Source organism: Pagrus major, chromosome 6, assembly GCF_040436345.1.
Source record: "Pagrus major chromosome 6, Pma_NU_1.0".
Lineage (NCBI taxonomy): Eukaryota > Metazoa > Chordata > Actinopteri > Spariformes > Sparidae > Pagrus > Pagrus major.
Genome location: NC_133220.1, coordinates 16,989,120 through 17,008,174, shown reverse-complemented (window position 1 = coordinate 17,008,174; position 19,055 = coordinate 16,989,120). Strand labels below are relative to the sequence as shown.

The following is a 19,055-nucleotide window of genomic DNA, read 5'->3' as shown; positions in this document are numbered from 1 at the left end:
AGTTAGGGTGATGTTAGTTAGGGTTTCTGACTTCAAAAAGTCAGAAATATCATTCCTATGGCCTCGGGCAGTTTAGACAACACTTGAGAATCAAGCAGCTGTCTCCCAAAGCCAAAGAAAATGTAGATGTGATCTCATCGAGCCGTGCAGCCTGAAGCTTTACTGAGCTTTACACACACTCAGGATGTTTGGTAAGAGATGAACCAGCCAAGAAAATATTCCTCTCTCAAAACATCACAGTTAAGGAGACGTCATTCACTTTCTCTGACGGCGTGGAACAATAATGAATATTCACAGTACAACTGTACTTCAGTTCAGTGCAGTTATTTCTTTGATAACCAAGATGTAAAATTTGCAATAAATACCTAAGACTATCCTAAGACATTGTAGGCAACAACATTTTTAAGTTTTATTTTCTTATGAAAGCATTCATTGATTTTCGTTTTTCCTTTAAACCCTGAGTTCTCACCACATGAAAAGTTAACAGGTTTGAAGATGTGCAATTAAGAGAAACAGAGAGAGAGACAGCAAATGTCAACTTTGACCAAATTTCAACAAGAATAAACCACCTATACTGAATACAACTGACGGAAAAATGATGGAAAACAAACGTGTTTTCACTCACTTCAGGTTCAGTGTGCAGGATTTATTGGCATCTATCGGTGTGGTTGAAGATTGCAACCAACTGAATACTCCTTGTTTCAGCCTCTCCTACGGTGACTGCTAATAACAAGAAAAATAACAAAAGCCCTCTTTAGAGCCAGTGTTTGTTTTGTCCGTTTTGGGCTACTGTAGAAACATGGCTGACTCCGTGGAAGAGGACCTGCTCCCTCTGTAGATATAAAAGGCTCATTCAGGTGATTATACACTAATGAAAACATTATTATTAATATTATATTACATTTTTGCCCCCTAAATCCTACACACTGGACCTTTAACGTAAAAAAAAATTTTTAAAAAAAAACACATTTTATGGCTTGTTTCATGTCTAAGAAAAAGGTGCTTTACACCGATGTCATAGTCAGTGTAAAACTGTACATGGAATGATACCTATTGTGCAATATCAACGATGGCCTCCAAAAATACTTGACAACTTATATGCACTGTACAGCATCCAGACAGACCAAGAAAAAACTGAAGGCACTTTAAAACAGCAAGAGTCATCCTGGACCTCTCACTCACTGTCGATTTCTGTAAATGTGCAGCCCTTATTGTTATAAAAGCACTGATCTAGTCGAGAGAATCAACTGCAAAGAGGCACTGATCATCATGTTTAGAGAGAAAGTTTTCAGAGGCGAGTGTTTTTATAGGCTATATGCATTTTACATATGTGTGGCTAGATGGCACTGTTCCCATAAACACAGCTCAGCTGTAATTTCTGATATGCATACACACACATTCACACACACTCATAACTGCACCTCGACATTTTTTGCTCCACAGAGTTATTCTAAAATCACTTACACACTCCTCATTTTCCAGGAGACAAGTTGGTTCAGCTTTAACTTAATACAGCACGTGATGAAGCTGATTTCTCAGTTTTATGTCTCGATCCGGAGCAGCAGAACAGACGGGGCGAGTTTTGACCCACTGCACCTGACGGGGTGTGTGCTGAAGGCTAATGCCGATGTCACCACATGCATCCTCTGACTCAGAATAGTCCCACCATGTGATCGATCTGCCTCATGTAGACACTCTTTAAAGGCAGCGTGTACCGTCGCTCCTCTGGGATCCTGTTGCACTGCAGAATGAGAGAAAAGGGAAGACAGAATGAATAATTACATTGTGTGTGCTCTAAAAGTATATATCTTTTGGGAGTGAGATATGTTACAGTTACATACGACACTGAGATATCGTGGGACTTACATTGCTGATGTTGCTCGGTGGTGGCCGGTGGTTTGGCTCGCTTTCTTTCAGCACTCCGTCTTCACAAGGAAACAGGTCGCTCCACTGTTTCTCCCTGAAGCGCTTGTCTATAGGCACAACATGGCCCTCTGTGGTGAAGATGTACTTGTTATCGGATTTGTGAAGTGGGTTGTCCTCATCAAACAGCTGCAACGCAAGGGACACATTCTTGTGTTACACAACAGTGTGAGAGAGTTAAGTTTTAATTTAATATTTAATATTGTGAAAACATTAAGAGGGAATCTAAAAAAAAAAATTATTTAGCAAAATATTTTCTAAGCAGTTTGCTTCTTTGATCTGTTTTATATCATCGTAACATTAAATATCTGTGAGTTTTCAGCTGCGCATTTGAACAAAACAAGCAATGAGAAGATGCTACCTGGAGTTCTGGGAAATCGTGATGGCATTTTATACTGTTTTCTGACCTGTTTTAACAGTTAAAGAAAACATTTGAGTTAATCTATATATGAACATAAATTGCAACAGTAAGTAAAAATGTAAATAATGTAAAAAATGTGGTTATAATGAACAAATTGCTCGGCTACAACAGTCCAATTTACGAAATTCTACCATTTAGCTGCCCTCCAGTCTTTAAATCCAGGAAAATAAAACATTCAGCCAATTGCGAGAGTTTGTATCACATTGATCAAAACTTTACAACATATATAGTATCATATTATGCCCTCATATCATGCTGTGACATCCATATAACATAGCAGGGAGCGACTGATTATTATCCTGACCGATTATCGGATCAGATTTTTTTTTTTTAGTCCTTTTGCTGATAAAATAAAAGATTTTAATAAAGATCTATTTTGGCTCTGTCTGTTGTCACCACTGTGCTCTCACTCAATGTTACACATTATGAGTTATAGCCCATCGATCTGCAAAGTAACCAATAAGTCTAAAGTTATCAAATAAATGTAGTGAGTAATAAGTTCAGAACAGTACTTGAATAAATTGTACTTAGCTACATTCCAACACTTGTTCTTTCGATCACTGAGATTTTCATTTTTATTGCAAAAGTACATCTGTTTCCGAATATCCGTTATCGGTCTCCTTGATTATAAATAATTAGTATCGTATCAGCCATGACACAAACATATTGGCCGATCCCTACAACCCTAGAACTCTATATCTGACATGCTCGGGCTGCATCTTACCAAGTATAGGTATTTGCATGTCTCGCTGAGGAAGAAGCTCTCCATTCGATCCTCTTTGGATTTGTCCACGACGTGGTGGAGAGTGGCGTACCCACATCTGCAAACGACACAGCTCAGCTTTAAGTAGACATATAAGTATTGTGCCACTCTCAGAAAAGGTGAATATATTACTATCCGCACCTGACTTTGGCATTTTTCTCAAGGCTCTGAAGAATATCCATTCCAACGTGCAAATAGAAAGGGTTTTTGGTCGCCTGCGGGGAAGTGAAGTGAGCGAGAGTTAATCAAATTCAACAAACCAGCAACACTACGCTGTGTTATGACTGTGCAGGACTGTAAGTGTTACCTGGTACAGCAGATAGGTCGACTCCACCAGCTCTGGTCTTAAAGGGTAGAAGAGCACATCAGGAGCCTGCAGCTGCCAGTTGTATCTCTCCGGCAAAGCCCCGAAGCGCTTCCAGATGGCATAGTAGAAGGCGTGCAGGCAAATGGCATTATCAACATCACCATTCAGCACCTAGAACACAGAGCGGAAATCTTTAGTTCAACACCACAACTCATATTTACCTCATCCAAAGCTCAGAGTGGATAATCTAACCTGCAGCCCAGGAAAGAAGGCCTGAAGGGAGTCAATCCATGTGTTCATTATCTCCCCGCTGGCCATGTTCACATTAACGTAGAGAGGTGGGTCACCCTCTCCTTCATTACATGACTCTCTCCTGGAAAAACACAGAGGCAGAGGAGGTTTCACAATACGTCACACCACTCAGTCAATCAGATAGTGAAGGTTATGTCCCTTTGTTAGTATCAGTGGTTGCTGAGGAGGAAGAAAGACATCCCATCAGACATCTTGTGACAGCCTCAAGTCTCAGAACTCAACTTTCCACATCCTCCAGTACGAAAAAAAATACTGGAAACCGTAAGCAGTTTCATTTCCTCCTGTGTTGGCCTATCCCAGACAGACGCTCATTTACATAGCTGTGACAGTTATAGCAGCAGACTCGTATGAAGATCCCGAGCGCCACCAACACGCCCAGTTACTTTCACACAAGCTGCAGCGTCACATTCTTTCAGTGTGTGACTCACCCTCTCCTCATGTGATTCTGAATGCTCTCATAAGCAGCCTGGAACATCCCGTAGTCCTCTTTTTCACCGAATAGGATGTATGATTTGAGCAAATACTCGTAGAAGGAGTCCATACCAGCTCCCAGACCGCTCTGTTTGCCAACCCACTGGCCTGTTTGGATATTTACTACATTCCCTAAAGAAAAACAGACAGAAAGTTGCTTTAAATCTTATGATAATTGTAGGCATCATATTTATGTGTTCCATCAGGGAATTAGGATATTTTCAAACCTGTGCACTCTGTTTAAATATTTTGGTGTGTAAATGACTAATACAAAAAGTTTTGGAAAATGTTGAATAGCTGCCTCAGTTGGCGGCTGTGCAATGTAATCCTTGTGGGTACCTTCAACTGTGAAAGTAAGTCCACTCAAGGTGCTTGTTTTTGCCACTGACAGGCTCACATTGTTATTCTAAATGTCTGCTAATATTACAAAAGGATCCCTGCAGAGATGTACCTTTTTGTTTAAGAATGAAATCCTTTTTGTCTAACCAAGAAAAGGCTGCTACTGTATGTCGCTCTTGCCAAATCCACCAGACTTCACTTACAGAAACAGTAATTTTATCACTGTAAAACACATTTAATATAAGCTCGACACGCACAAAATAAAACTCATGTGCAGCCCCTGTCGCAAAATATGTAAACACCGGGTCCAGGTTTAAAAATACTGGAATTCCCCCTTAACAATGCTGGGTTGAAGCTTAAATTAAAAGCTGTACTTACCTAACAGACCAGTTTCGTTGCTCCTCAGGCTCCACAGAGCTCTGACTGCTCGTCTGGCAACCCACTCAAACGTGGAATCTCCAATCAAGCGGCTCAAAATGCCAAACTCCACCAGCAGTGACCCAGCTCCTGCAGTACAAGTCTCATTGATGCTATCAGGGGGGACTCCCGTCTTCAGGTTAACCTGCAACAAGTCAAAATAGATGCTGAGTGACTTTTCAATCTGGAAAGTATAAAAATGTATCTGCTACAACAGTCTTACTCACCCTTGGATAAGGAATGCCCGTGCTGGTGTTCTCAAAGGCCGGCAGTAAGCGGACAGCCAAGTCATGAGCCAAATGAAGCAGCTCATTATCGTAACCTTCCAAGCCCACCTCGCCAAAAGGATGTTTTGGGTCCGTCAGCAGGATGTGAGATGAGATGAGGCTTCCCAATATTCTTCAGAGAAATGAAAAAATGGTGAAAAATATCATTACAAAATGATATATAAATGAATGGTACCATGAAATCTGTGTTCCTATGGGTAATCACATGATTGTTCATCATTATCATTGTTTTTTTTTAGAAGTAACTGAAAACTCCAATAAGATCATTTGGCTACAGAAGTTATCATGACCACAATCACGGTTCTGACTGATTTGCACTATACATAATGTGAGCTAATTTAGTGTAGTTGAATATAAAGGAAGAAAAGTCGTGAGTTTCAGTAAAGGACGGATAAAAGACAGATGAAGCAGTTTACTGGACTCAATTAGTGTTTAGGAGTCTTAAAAGATTGAAGTCTTGAAACCCATTTACATTTTTGAGAGCGTTTCAACTGAAAAGCATATCAAAGACATTTAAAGGAAATATTGCTCATCTAAACCATGCTGACACTAAATTTAACTTCAGATTTTAGCCTGATCAGTTGCTGCATCTACAGCCAGTTTATTCTTGTGTGACTCTAAAAACAATAGCAACATTTGTACCTGATGTTTGCCTCAAAAACCTGCACAGTCGAGTCCTTGTCAAAAGACACATTATCTATAACCAGCTTGACGGCTCTCTGGAACTCTGTCACATTGCCGAGCACCTGTGGAGAAACACCACGTTATATAACCACAGTATACTGTATCAATATGCTTTTTTGTTTACATTACTACTGAGTGGCTTCCAAGTACTTTGCTCAAATTCCATTCAAACTACTTTTGTAAAGATGCTCTCAGCCATCCAGTTATACCTTCATAAAAGAGTCCAGTGCATTTAATAACTGTACAGAAAGTGTTTTGGTGCCTTAACTTTTCTAATCCAGAATCTTTTTTTAGGATCATGGATCCTGGAGCTGAGCACAGGGCAAAGGAGAAACCTTGGACTCTCGATTTTAGGGCTGACAGAGACTCTGCTCCCCATGACTCTGTGTAAGGGTGTTTTTTTTGGGGGGGCTTTGGTAGGAAATGCACAATTTAGAATACAGAAAAAGCTAACCATGCTACAATGGACAAAAGCAATGTTAAGATCTTGTAAAAACCTAGAAAGTCTTTCAACCTCACAAAATGGATTAAGCTGCTTTCTAATCTCATATTTAAAGCTCAAATATTGCCAAATGTCGATATTAATCAGTAGGTAAAATGCTGTAATCAACCTGCCCTGACTATTTTTGCAATTTTTTAACTCTGCAGGACATTGTGTAAAAGAAAGACACATACGGGAATATAACTTACCAGTAAGGTGTCTAAGGTGTCAATCAGTGTGAGTGAATAGTTCCCCAAAACGTCATTTATGTTGATGTTTGACCTGAAATGACATCAGTGAAACAGACTCAGTGCTGTTGTGCAGAAGGGGGAGGAATTATGAACAGATTATAAAACACGAAACATTTTTTTAAAGAGTTTAGATGTGAGTGCAAGTTTTTTTCTCAGCAGACAGGATGGACAGAGAGACAGAACCCCCCCACTTTGTTCTTCTTGAAATGTCTGACATCACACCGCAACCAGGTGACATTTTAAAACTGTGTGGTGGTTTTCCCTGATTACATAGTTATTATCAGCACAAGATAGGACTGCAGCTAAACTATTTTCATAATTTGTCTCTAAAATAGTAAAAACTGTCCATCAAGAAGTCCAAGGCGACTTATTTTGTTTGAGCAACTGTCCAAAAGACAAATATATTAAATTTGTTTTTAAACTTAACATTTGGAAACTTTTTTTGAAAACCGACTTTATGATTTATGAACCATAACAAACGTTAATGTCAAGATGTGAGGACAAAACTCATTTCAAAACTGTGTGACTAAAAGGAATTTTGATGGATAACATCGTTGACTCCACAGCTGCAGATGACAAAGCATGTACACCCCCCCATTGTATTCAGATTGCAGCAGAGACCACAAATGAGTTATATCTCAAAATCTTGACACAAAAAAACAAAACTACCTGCATGGCTAGATATCACTGTGGCTGACAAAAACATTTGTTATTACAGTGAATTTGCCTCTCGTGCCAAATTTGCTTCTGTGAGAACGTTAGTCTATTTAACATCTTAATCTCAGTTGTCTTTTATGTGTTGCCGATCACACACTCTATAGAGTGACCGCATTAGTATTGTTTTGAATACAAACTAGACAGTTGATCTGAAAGTCTAGTATTACACTATGGGGAGTGAAACTTTTGATTAGACGATATATTGAAGTGGAATTCTACGTCTTTCAGTTTTAATGTTCAGCACAAGGGAACTCGATACACAGGTGATTCAGCGTCACTTTTACACGGTGAAAAAGGCTGAATGTCCCCGAAAACTGCAAGACTATGAATACAAAAACATCCTGATTGATTTGGTATGTGAACACTTCTTGTGTTTGCTGGACTTTCATTATAATTACATGCACTACGTCTCTCTGTTTTTGTCTTTGGCTGAGTGTGATGTTTTTAAGAGCTCAAGAGAGGACAGTAAGTAAATTAACTACTTAATTAACCACTAGCTAAGTTGATCATCACAGAATTTATCGGTAATGATTTGGATAATCATTAAGTCAATTTAAGTCATTGTTTTTTGACAAAATTGCCAAATATTTACTGGTTTGAGGCAGTCAAGTTTGAATAATTGTTAGTTTTCTCGGTCTTGTATGATTATACACCAACTATTTTTAGATTGTTCAACAATTGTTAGGACCAAACACGTAATTTGAAGATGTCACGTAGAGCTTTGGAAAACGTGAGGAGAAAGTTTCACTATTTTCTGGCATTTTATTAGACCTAACAATAAACAAAATAAATAAAAAGCAGATTAAATGATAATAAAATAATCATTAGTTGCAGTCCCAACGTTGTTTTTCTCTACTCTTGTTAGATTGCATATTTGCACGAGGCCTCACTGCAACTAACGATTATTTTCCGTTGTCCATTAATCTGTCGACTTTTTCCAAGCTTGATCGATTAGTTGTTTGTTGGTGTGGTGAAAAGTGTCGATCAGGGTTTCCCAAAGCCCGAGATGACGTTCTCGAATGTCTTGTTTTGTCCACGACCCAAAGATATTCAGTTTACTGTCATAGACTAGAGAAATGAAACAATATTCACATTTGAGAAGCTAAAAAAAGGGGGGGGGGGGGATTTTCAAACCAATTAATCGATTAGAAATACAGTTGGCGATTAATTAATTACATAGATGACAACTAATTGATTAACCATTGCAGCTATTGTTTCACTCTCCTAATTTCAATTGAAGGAAGTGATGAAGTAATTAAACACATCCTTAATGTGACAGAACCCCCTGGAGCCCCATGTAGTCCCTTGAAGTGATATCTGGATCCCACTGTTGGACTTCTGTACTGTCCAAAGCAAAAGGTGTCCACTCTACCTGTTCATTGCTGAGCAGCAGGATTACACCACAAGCTTTTATGATGACAAACTACATGCAAATATCACAGTTTGCAGAGGACAGTTGGCATGTAAATGACCAGCAGGTGCCTGCCAGCTCAGACAGGCAGCACAGCTTTGAATGACTCACGGGTTGAGCACGTCTGGTCCCCTCCCCTCACAGTCAATGGGGTTCAGCTCGTCCTCGGGAAATGCATATTTCATATAATTGTCGTATCCGAAATAAAACATTTCCTTGGCCATGTCCTTCATTTTCGCCTTCAGCGTGTCCGGGAAGGAGCTGTATCTCCGGACGTACTCGTCCCTGTTGCCATCGAAGAAGCTCAGGTAGGATCTCTTGAGGGACTCCTCTCCCACCTTCCCACAGCTGCTCGCCGTCTCTTCATATCTCTGGCCGTGTATTCGTTGAGACCACGAGTTATCCCTCGAGTGTGTCCCTTTTTCCTCCCTGAATAATAAGTCCAATTTGTGCAAACTGAAAGTGAGAGGGAAGTTGAACCCCCAGCTAACGTTAGGTCCGAGCCCGAAGGCTAGCCACAGCACACAGCTGAGGGACAGTCTCAGTACGACCAGACCAACTACTATCGACCTCCATTGCATCTTTGATCCGGGTCGATGTTAAAACGCATAATTTAAGTCCACACACCTCCGAGGGGGTGAATGAACGTAAAAATCCAGCTTGCCAGGCTAAACTACAAGCAAAGAGTGGTTGTAGTGATTCCGCTTCACACGCTTCCTGTCAACAGACCAGCCCCTCTGAGAACCTGAAGTCTGATTGGGTATCCCCGTGTGTCGTCATCAAAAGAGCGAAGCGGTTTCGTCCTGTGATTGGCCGCGGAGCTGTCAATCTCCGGGTCGCGTTTCGTGGCATTTCTGACGTGTCTCTCTTTAACTTCTGGACCAATAGGAAACAGCCACAGGAGTGAGACGTTCAGAGGTGCTGGTCTTTAAAACTAAAACATGATGAGGTTAGGTTTAAATCTCAACAGATTCAGAGCAAGAGAGGCGGCCAGGCAAATGCAAATGGAAAGAAAATGGAGGCAATTAAATATATATTTTGATCTGCATAATTAAAATTATTGGTGACATTTTATAATAAGATTCCTGGAGTTTTAGAGCTGGCTAATAAATAATTTACTACTACACTCTACTGTATAGAACAGGTATAAACCATTAATGAAAGAGATTGGGCGTGGTTGTGAAAAATCAGATGGTGTGACCTTCTTCACACCTCAAGCAAAGGAGCAGCACCAGAAACAATTTATTAGCAACTTATTACATATCTAGTTTTGTTTAAAAAAAAAAAAAAATCTTAAAATTGGAAAAATCCAGGCTATATGAATATGCAAATATTTTTCTTTTCACAAGTTGGTTATACTTTAAAATAATCAAGATTAATAAATGGTACATTCATTGTTAATTCAACTTTAGTTAATAGTTATTTCACTGTTAACACAAAATGGTTTAGGTTTATAAACATCAGTTGCAACTTTACAATTAACAATCGCTGAATAAATGGTTTATACATTTTTTCATTGTTTAATAGTTAAATAATCATTCATTAAAGTTTAATCAACTATGAATTTCCCATTCATTAATGATGGTTATTGTAAAGTGTTAAAGTGTTGGTCACAAAATGTTTCCTACTTCCCTGAAGTCCATTCTCAGTGTACGTGGGCTGAAGGTTTCAAGTAACAAGTTTTCACGTCTCACTTGTGTAAATGTAACCAAGTGCTTCACTAAATCATCTCATTCACGCATGCCTTCAACTCAGGTTCCAGGTGAACACAGAAACTTTTCCTCCCTCAGCAGAAGAACGTTAAAACAGTCACACACATCTTTGCGATGTCACTGCAGAATCAATGGCTTATTAGACAGTGAGAGATTTTAATTAATTTGTGCTCAAATCTCTTGAGAAATAATTCTTTTCTGTGCATAAATACATTTACATCTTTTTCTTGAACTTGTTAAAAACTGACTAGATTGCATTTCAATGAATTGTGCAACCCCACGCCAATCCTTTCTCTCTACACCTCAGTGTAGAAAGATATAGTACAAATAACAGGACAATGTCTAAATTAAAAAGCATGCCTTTTTATTTCTTGAATATATTGAAGTGGTGTTTTTTTTTAACTCTACCCAGGTAGGCACACCTTGCACACTGCTTTGCTTCAGAGGTGAGAGACATTGCACAAGGCACTTTGAGTTCTGCCGCTCTCTCAGCCTCGAGGCAGCACAAAGGACATCATTCCACCGAGGCTGCTTACAAACAGAGGCCAGTATGAACCACACGATCCCGTACACCTTTACTTTTTAGTACATTCAGACTTTAAATAGAATCATATATTCATACACGCACATCTCACATCAGTAAAAATCATACCAGCTTGATATTTTTGTACAGACCTGCTTGAATTGACTTGCTTAATTGCACAATTTTTCTAAAATAACTGACGTTTCCTTGAAAAAAGAAGACCTGATCAAGCGAAAGGTGACGGTCAAAGACAATCAGAGTAGAGCTCAACACAAATGGGAAAACCTGCACGTCCACATCAGGCATCTCCTGGCATCATAACCGACTGTGTGAAGAACATCTTTTCTTTATGCAAGCCTGTTTGACAGAATCAACCCTCCTTCAAGAACTGTGTTGTTGTTGTTGTATACCCAAGATTAGTGTTATAAACCACTGGGTATGATTAACTGGGTAATGACTGAATGAAACAAGGTAAATCCGGAAGCAGTTTCTTACTCCAAGTTAAAGGAAAGTACAGCTTTACAGGACGTATAATGCCAATTGCATTCCTTAAATTTGGAATCACATTTTTAGTAGTGCATTCTCAGGGTTTGTGACAAAATCACAATGTGAAAAGGGGAAAACAAAACTGTGTGACATGAGCAGGACAGTGCAGCATGTGAGTTGGAGACTGTACATCATCGCAGAGTGATGGGGATGTGGCATGACAGTAACATGGCAAACACAGCTGGAGAACCACTCCTGCGTTTTCAGCTCCTCCTGGATTTCGAGTGCTGGATGAGCCACTGAAGTGTGATATCTGGAATCAAAGAAACAGGTCGAGTCAGTCCAACAAATAGCTTTTCAATTCAAGTGTTTCTAACTCACTAACATGCAATTTATGTCTTGCATACTACCCAAACCTGTTTGTTGCCTGAGAGGCAAAACCCAGGGCTAAAAACACGTAACATCACTTGCTGTTGCTCGTTAAAAAAGGGGCACTTCGTGATTTAGTATTGTACCTTCATAAAGTTAGGGTAATCACAAGAGACAAGTCTAAGCAACACATGCCAAGTTATCCTGACTTTAAGTCTCCAGTATGGGTGAAACCCAAAAAGACACTGAATCCTACAAGTCCCATAATACAACAGCATTTTTCAATACATCAATACGGTTAATTTTTTGACTTTGGAAAGCCTCCCCTTAGCCACAGAAGACATTATACACATGTATTCCCAGGGTGAGCAGTACTCCTCATGACGATTAAACTGAACCTCCTGTGTAAAATCTGTGCAGTAGCCCTTTAAACTTATAATTGTGAGCATGTTGTTAATAATCGAGGGAGATTCAGATTAATTTATCAACACTTTATCAGCTCATCTCCTCTCTCATTTGAATTTTTGGGGCTGGACATTAAGATAAAACTGTTTAGAGAGATACAAAAACAGGATTTTTGAAACGTCCTCAGTGGAAATCCGGGCCCATGAGTCAACACAAAATGATAACGTGGTCATTGACTGCAACTCACCAATGTTGTCTTTCTCTTTGCAGGAAATTGAGTAGCAGCATATCTCTCTGTCCTGAATAGCCGCAAGATTCCTTTGAAGGGACGAAGGTACATGAATGAATAAATATATACAAGTATGCATTCAAACAGATCATCAGTCTCATTCATTTGCAGCTCGTGGGACACAGTTTAAGGTATGAGCTCAACTCTCAGCAGGTTTCTAACTTGCTAACTTTCTAACAGCAGGGGGAGCCAGGTCTTTATAGTCAACCACAACTTAATACAACTACAGTGTTAACAAGGACATGAAAGAGGAAATGGTCCTAATTTAATATCTAAGGACATTTTAAAATAATACTATTCAAATATTATATCCTCAATATTTCTTCCACTAAAACCCTTTACAAGAATAAATAGAGCATTTTTCATTACAGAAAGGATATGCAGCTCATTATGGTATTTGCACCAGTTGTTTTAGTACTTACATTTTCTCAATGAGCTGCTTTTCATCTAGAGCAGTGGGGAGATCCCTTTTGTTACCGAGAACCAAAACCTGAAAAAAACACATTACAAACTGAAATCCGCAACTTCTGCAAGTAATCGTTTTGCATGACTGCTGCAGAAACCAAACTGGTTTCAGGAGAACACTCACAGGAATTCCTTGCAACTGAGGTTTGTCTAATAAATTATGAAGCTCGTTTCTAGATGCCTCCACCTTTTCTCGATCTGCTGCATCAACCATGTACCTAAACATGAAAACAGAAACAATTAGTAAAATGTGTAAAATACGCTTGCGGTATTGTTGCATTTCCTCTCATTTGTTTTTCAGACAAACTTAAAAAAAAAACTTAAACCGAAACTTGAACACTCACACAATTGCATTGACTCCCCGACAGTAGCGCTCCCACATGCTCCTGAACCTTGGCTGCCCTCCTATGTCCCAGATCTACAGAATTAAAGACACATCATCACGTGATATTCCTATTTCAAATGCCATTAACAATGCAATTATTACCTCCCTGTACAACCAGAGTGCTGGTTTCATTTCACTAATTAGTGGTCACAATTAAAATACCTTGATGGTGACGTTTCCTTTGGTGACCTTCCTCATATTAAACCCGACTGTAGGGATCATGTCTTCACTGAAATGCCCAGACTGGAAGGAAAGATACAAGTAGAGGTCATTTTTTATTAAACTGTGTACCTTGAGAACATGTGTGTATTGGGATCAGATGTGCAACAACTAGTCGATTAATTGTTTCAGTCATTTTTCAAGCAAAAATGTCAAACATTTGTTGGCTCCAGATTCTTAAATGTGATGAGAAAATAAAGAGTCTGTAGGTTTCGGACTGTTGGTTGAAGAAAAGAAGCCATTTCTGAAGATGATGATAATAAAGAAAAAACGTTAGTTGCAGTACTAGTTTGGATGGGCATATATGCACACTTACACATTTAATTAATTAGGCTCACAGACAGTACAGTATTATAAAGCAGCATATAGCCATTTCACACACATGCTTTGAAATATCCATACTACATAATTAGCTATGTTTCAGCCCAGTAAGAGAAGAGAGAACCAAGTGTAATGGTGTGATCCCTCAACTGTATCATACATTCACGTTTGAAGATAAAGTTTCCAATTAGTAGACAGTAGGAGTCACATGTCAACTATGACATGCTTCATAGTGCACTGTGACACTTTGACATACTTTTGCTGCAATTTCATAAATGAAGTGGCTGTGCAGTAGCTTAGAAGTCTACTAATGCTGCTGATTATTCCGTATTTAAAGCAACATTATCTAAAAATTGACATTTTGTGCAATTTTCTACAAACAAAACTCATTACATTTTGTTTGAAAAGCAAGTTGAAAACTTGTATGTTGAAGTAAACATGTATGTAACGCTGTGATCCTACCCTCTCACTGAAGTTACATAGTGCAGAAACAGGTGATAGCTGAGACAGAGACATCATTCACCCTATTACAAGACACTGTAACATCAAAATTACGTTTAAGCTGTTAGTTTAAGGTTAAAAAAGTGACATAATGTTGCTATAATAGCAACAATTTAATAAAACTATGACATGCTCCAAGGGATCTTGTGTACTTTGGCACAAATACATACTTTTATTGAGATTAAACAAATAAAGAGGCTGTGCAGTAGCTTGGAATGAAGTCTAATACAGCTGCTGATTATGCAGTATTTAAGGTTAAAATAGTCTAAAAACCAGTAAATAAAAACAACATGCTGCAGTAATGCCTGCAAAAATCTAGCTCATATAAAACTATGTCCAAATCTGTGGAAATGTATTCGTAAAAAGCAAAAACAGACACAGACTAAATCGTTCTACAGCAGAAAATGTCTGCATGTTCAGGCTTTAAGTGAATTCTCATTATTGCAGAACTGCTGTAGGGAGAACAATCTGCATTCACAATTAGCAGCATTCCCCTTCACCATCTCACCATCAAAACTCACAAGCTGTTTATATTCTTGCTCTCCGCCCTATGTTCAGCATGCACTCTCTGCTTTACGCACATTTCACAGCACATGACTATCCAGAATCACCTGATGCAGCTAAGTGGAAATGAGTGCAGTGGTCTTATGACTGAGGAAGGAGGAACCACCCCCACTACATCCATTCACTGGCTGTTATACTGGCTGACAGCCAGGGCATTTTTTCATGTCTTTATAGTGAAGGACGGACCAGGGTTATGTTCCAACCCCAAACCCAACTTCCTCCTCACACACCAGCTCTGTTGCATCAGGTTAATGTGACCAGCACATACTGAAATCTTATTTGACAAACTGTGAAGTTTTCTGGATAGACATAGTCTTCTCTATTGAAGTTTTCTTCACAAAAAATTCCTTGCACGGTTTCCTAATGCCCAAGCTGATGTCTTTAAACATAAAATTATTACGTTTACGTTGATATAAAACACAGGAAAGCAGAAAATCTTTTTCAAGGGAGGAGCTGGGATGATTGAATGTTTGGCATTTCTGATAGAAAACATAACAAACTAATAATTGTAGTAATTATTTTTCTATTGGTTGACAAATCGATTCATTGTTTCAGGTCTGGTGGAGAGGTGCTGCTACAGGTATCAAATTAAACCTGTCAGTCCGGTTGAAAGGGTTTTCAATCACACAGATTAAAATAACAGGACAGAACAGGCCGGACAGCAGACTGACACACTCTCAAGAGTTTTGGCAGAAGAAAGGAGTAAAAATGTTTGTTTCATATCTCAGGTGCAACATCTCTTCCTCTTACATTGTTCGTTCTCTGCCGACTTTGTTAGCATACAAGTTTAAATGTATATTAGTGGTCAATATTAGGACTCAAGGATTTATATTCTTCACTGATGTACACTAAAACCTGATTGGTCGTCAGGGGGAGCAGATGGAGTAAAAGGCATGTGTGCAAAATGTTGTGAGGGCAAACTATTCCGAACAAAGTCATGAAACTTCTCACACTTTTCACAATATGCTGCAAAAAGTTCAGTTACTATCTGATGTGGTAATTAGCCAATGGCAAATTGTTTCACAAGAGACAACCCCAGCAAAAGTTGCACAAGATAAACAGCCTGCCAAAGAAACTGACACTCTCCTAAGCATGACTCACAGCACAAGATACAATGTGTGTGCACTTTTAGCAAAACTTGCAACAAAAGCTACAGCAGAAGGAGTCAGATAGTTATAACAGAATGACTCAATTGTATGCTGCATTTATGCAAACAATGTCTAGTTATTTTTGTTGGTGTGCTGAAGAAATCTGTCCTTCTGTCTGTTTTTATGCCGCTGGACACCTGCATTCAGGCACCAACCCCAGCAACAACTAAGAAACTGATATTTTCCCAATTATTTCAGAAGAATATAAATGTACAAGGTAACAAAAACCAGCAGACCCAGTGTCTATTTATTTTTCCTGAGTCACCTCCAGTTTCACCTCTTTGTAAATACATTTTTTTAGGGATGATTTTTTATTTTGCATAAACACATAAGATAACCGATAATGTTGCATTTATGTTTTTCAAAAAGAAGTTCCTAACCTGTGGTTCATGCACACCTGAGGATAAGAACGGCACAGATGTAGTCAGCAAAGTGGTTATTGGTGGATTGTCAACCAACTTTCAAGGCACAAACTAGGAGTAGACCGATTATCGGCCCAGGTCGACTATCGGGCCGAAATTCAGCATTTACAGATTATCTGTATCTGTGTTTTTCTGTCAGATTGTCAAATACAATAAACCAATTTAAAAATGTACTACTCTGGCTCTGATGCAACATCCCCTCACACAATGTTCGCCTACAACAACATCTGATCAGTAACATATCACAATTAATAGCCCAGAAATACTGATTAATCTGAATCTGCAAAGTAACTAGTAACTACATATACCAAATAAACGGAGTGGAGAGGAAGTATAAAGTAGCAGAAAATGGAAATACTCAATTAAAGTACCTGAAAATCGTACTTCAGAACTGTACTTAAATTGTACCTTATTACATCACTGGATCTTTGAAATTTTGACACAAAGAATTTCATTTTTACTGCAAGAAAATATCGGCCCCAAATATCAGTTTTCAGTCTCCTTGATTTCTAATAATCGATATAAGGCCTGAAAAAGCCATATTGGTCGAGCCCTAGCACAAACAGCCACCTGCTGTGAGTCTGTACAGTAAATGCTGCTCCTGTCAAGTCAATCAAAAGAAATGTGTTTACAGTAAACACCTGATAGTATACATCCCCCACATCTCGTGCATCCCTAAGAATTGGTGCCTTGTAGTGGAGGTCTGTTTCCACTTGTTGCAGGTAGCTTCACAAACTGACTCACTGTGTTGTAATGAGTCATGTTGTCATGGTCAACATGTTTTTTAGGTTAACTTCCTGGTGGCTGAAAATCGCTGACAGCCTTGAACTCAGTGTAAAATGCCCACACCGTTTGGAAGAGACTAAATCTAAGTCACAACAAAGCAAACTTGTGTGTGCTTCGTTTGGGTTTAGCATGCTAAACAATCACAACACATGAAGCAGCTAGCCGATAAGGATCCTCCAGCAACAGACTAGTCACCTCATCTGACTTGCTGACACAGAAACAACCACCTGTCTCAGTTTCAGCCTGTCCCAGCAGAGTAAAATTACATCATTTTTGACACGAACACCAAACAGTGCCACGCAGACCCAGCTCGGTAACTGTTATCTCATTATTAGCGCTAATGGTATTAGCACAACACTAGCAAGGTGGCTAAGTTAGCAGCTGAAGACTTACAGCGATCACGTTTACAAATGTTGTTTTTCCCGAGTACTGGAGGCCGACCAGGGTCAGCTCCATCTCCTCCTTCCAAAACAGAGACCTGAACCAGTCCAGCAGCCGGTTAATTAGTGCCAGCATCTTGAGGTCGGTGTTTAAACTCCCTTGTGGTTGTGTCTGTTTCTCCCTCCCCGTCAGATGTGGCGTTTCCAGTGGGGAAGAGGGGAAGTGGGACGCAGGCGGCTGTCATATGATCAGCGTGCTAAAGTGTGCTCGACAGCGCCCCCACCGGCAGATGGTGGAAATACACCCAGTCTCATACAACACCTTTTGTTTGTATTTTATTTTTATTTTTTAATGTTTATTTGTATTTGTATTTTTATTCTTATTTATTTTTATTTTATTTTATTTTTTTATTTTTTTATTTTTTTATTTTATTTTTATTTTTATTTTATTTTATTTTATTTTATTTTATTTTATTTTATTATTTTATTTTATTTTATTTACAAAGATCAAATTTACAAACTGTAAGGTAACAACTAATATCAGTAAAAAAAAATTTAGAGTGAACAGACACTTAGAGACAATAAAATATGGTAAAAACAGGGTAAAAGGCTAAAACAAAATTATCATTACAAAAAAGAACATAAGAATATAAAAAATGTAATAAAAATAGATAATTTTCTAATAATACATAGAGATCTTTGGCATGTTTCAGGGACCTATAAAGTGGGATTCCATTATAATAGCGTGTGGAGATGGGTGGGGTTTTAATACATTTAGCCTTATGAATAAAAAATGAAGCTCAGATTATCAAAACATTGACTACTATAAAACATTATTTGAATGCATGTATTTTGCAATATTTAGATTCACTTTTTAAGAAATGTGTTTAGAAATATCCCAGCCCACTTTATCCAATCAGGACAGAGAACTCTATATAGAGGCAGTCCTGTCTGCTCACTGAACAGGCTGAGAGCGGGATCATCCTGTTTGCTGCTACGTCTGGCCATTACCGCTGCGCATTCATGTGGTGACGTAAAGAGGAGGGAGAGGATTGCTCACTGCAAAACGAACAGGATTTTAGCTAAAATGACAGCAACGCTTACTGCAGCTTTAATGTAATAATAAAAAGATATCCAATCAGAGGTAAAGAAAAGAGGCTGTAACATGTTCTTTTGATGTTACAGTTGTTTTCATAGAAATCAATTTAAAGATCAGCTGAGCAGATTCTTTCTCATGGTCATGACAGGACAGGATTAGTTCAGGTTTTATAATCAGCGAGTGAAAAGAGGAGGGGG

At 38.8% G+C, this 19,055-nt stretch overlaps 2 protein-coding genes across 2 annotated transcripts; both read right to left on the bottom strand.

Annotated features, from left to right (window-relative positions):
• Positions 1-396: 396 nt before the first annotated feature.
• Positions 397-9,509, bottom strand: edem1 (ER degradation enhancer, mannosidase alpha-like 1). Its single transcript, XM_073468788.1, has 12 exons — positions 8,896-9,509; positions 6,615-6,687; positions 5,883-5,986; positions 5,181-5,352; positions 4,915-5,098; positions 4,155-4,329; positions 3,667-3,787; positions 3,415-3,585; positions 3,249-3,322; positions 3,069-3,165; positions 1,867-2,052; positions 397-1,741 (listed from the first exon to the last, which is right to left on the bottom strand). Exons 1-12 carry the CDS (start codon positions 9,363-9,365, stop codon positions 1,652-1,654), a joined length of 1,917 nt encoding a protein of 638 aa, XP_073324889.1. The 5' UTR covers positions 9,366-9,509; the 3' UTR covers positions 397-1,651.
• Positions 9,510-10,839: 1,330 nt separating this feature from the next.
• arl8ba (ADP-ribosylation factor-like 8Ba) lies at positions 10,840-17,970 on the bottom strand. Its single transcript, XM_073468890.1, has 7 exons — positions 17,773-17,970; positions 13,581-13,661; positions 13,378-13,451; positions 13,158-13,251; positions 12,991-13,058; positions 12,527-12,597; positions 10,840-11,818 (listed from the first exon to the last, which is right to left on the bottom strand). Exons 1-7 carry the CDS (start codon positions 17,893-17,895, stop codon positions 11,769-11,771), a joined length of 561 nt encoding a protein of 186 aa, XP_073324991.1. The 5' UTR covers positions 17,896-17,970; the 3' UTR covers positions 10,840-11,768.
• Positions 17,971-19,055: the final 1,085 nt, after the last annotated feature.

Coding starts and splice junctions, on each gene's coding strand:
- edem1 (XM_073468788.1), bottom strand. CDS start 9,365: ATGCAATGGAGGTCGATAGTAGTTGGTCTGGTCGTACTGAGACTGTCC. Junction 5,353..5,882: donor GTTTTTGAGGCAAACATCAG/GTACAAATGTTG, acceptor ATTTCTCTGAAG/AATATTGGGAAGCCTCATCT. Junction 3,788..4,154: donor CAGAATCACATGAGGAGAGG/GTGAGTCACACA, acceptor GTGTTTTTCCAG/GAGAGAGTCATGTAATGAAG.
- arl8ba (XM_073468890.1), bottom strand. CDS start 17,895: ATGCTGGCACTAATTAACCGGCTGCTGGACTGGTTCAGGTCTCTGTTT. Junction 13,662..17,772: donor CATTTGTAAACGTGATCGCT/GTAAGTCTTCAG, acceptor CTTTCCTTCCAG/TCTGGGCATTTCAGTGAAGA. Junction 12,598..12,990: donor AAGCAGCTCATTGAGAAAAT/GTAAGTACTAAA, acceptor GTCCCTTCAAAG/GAATCTTGCGGCTATTCAGG.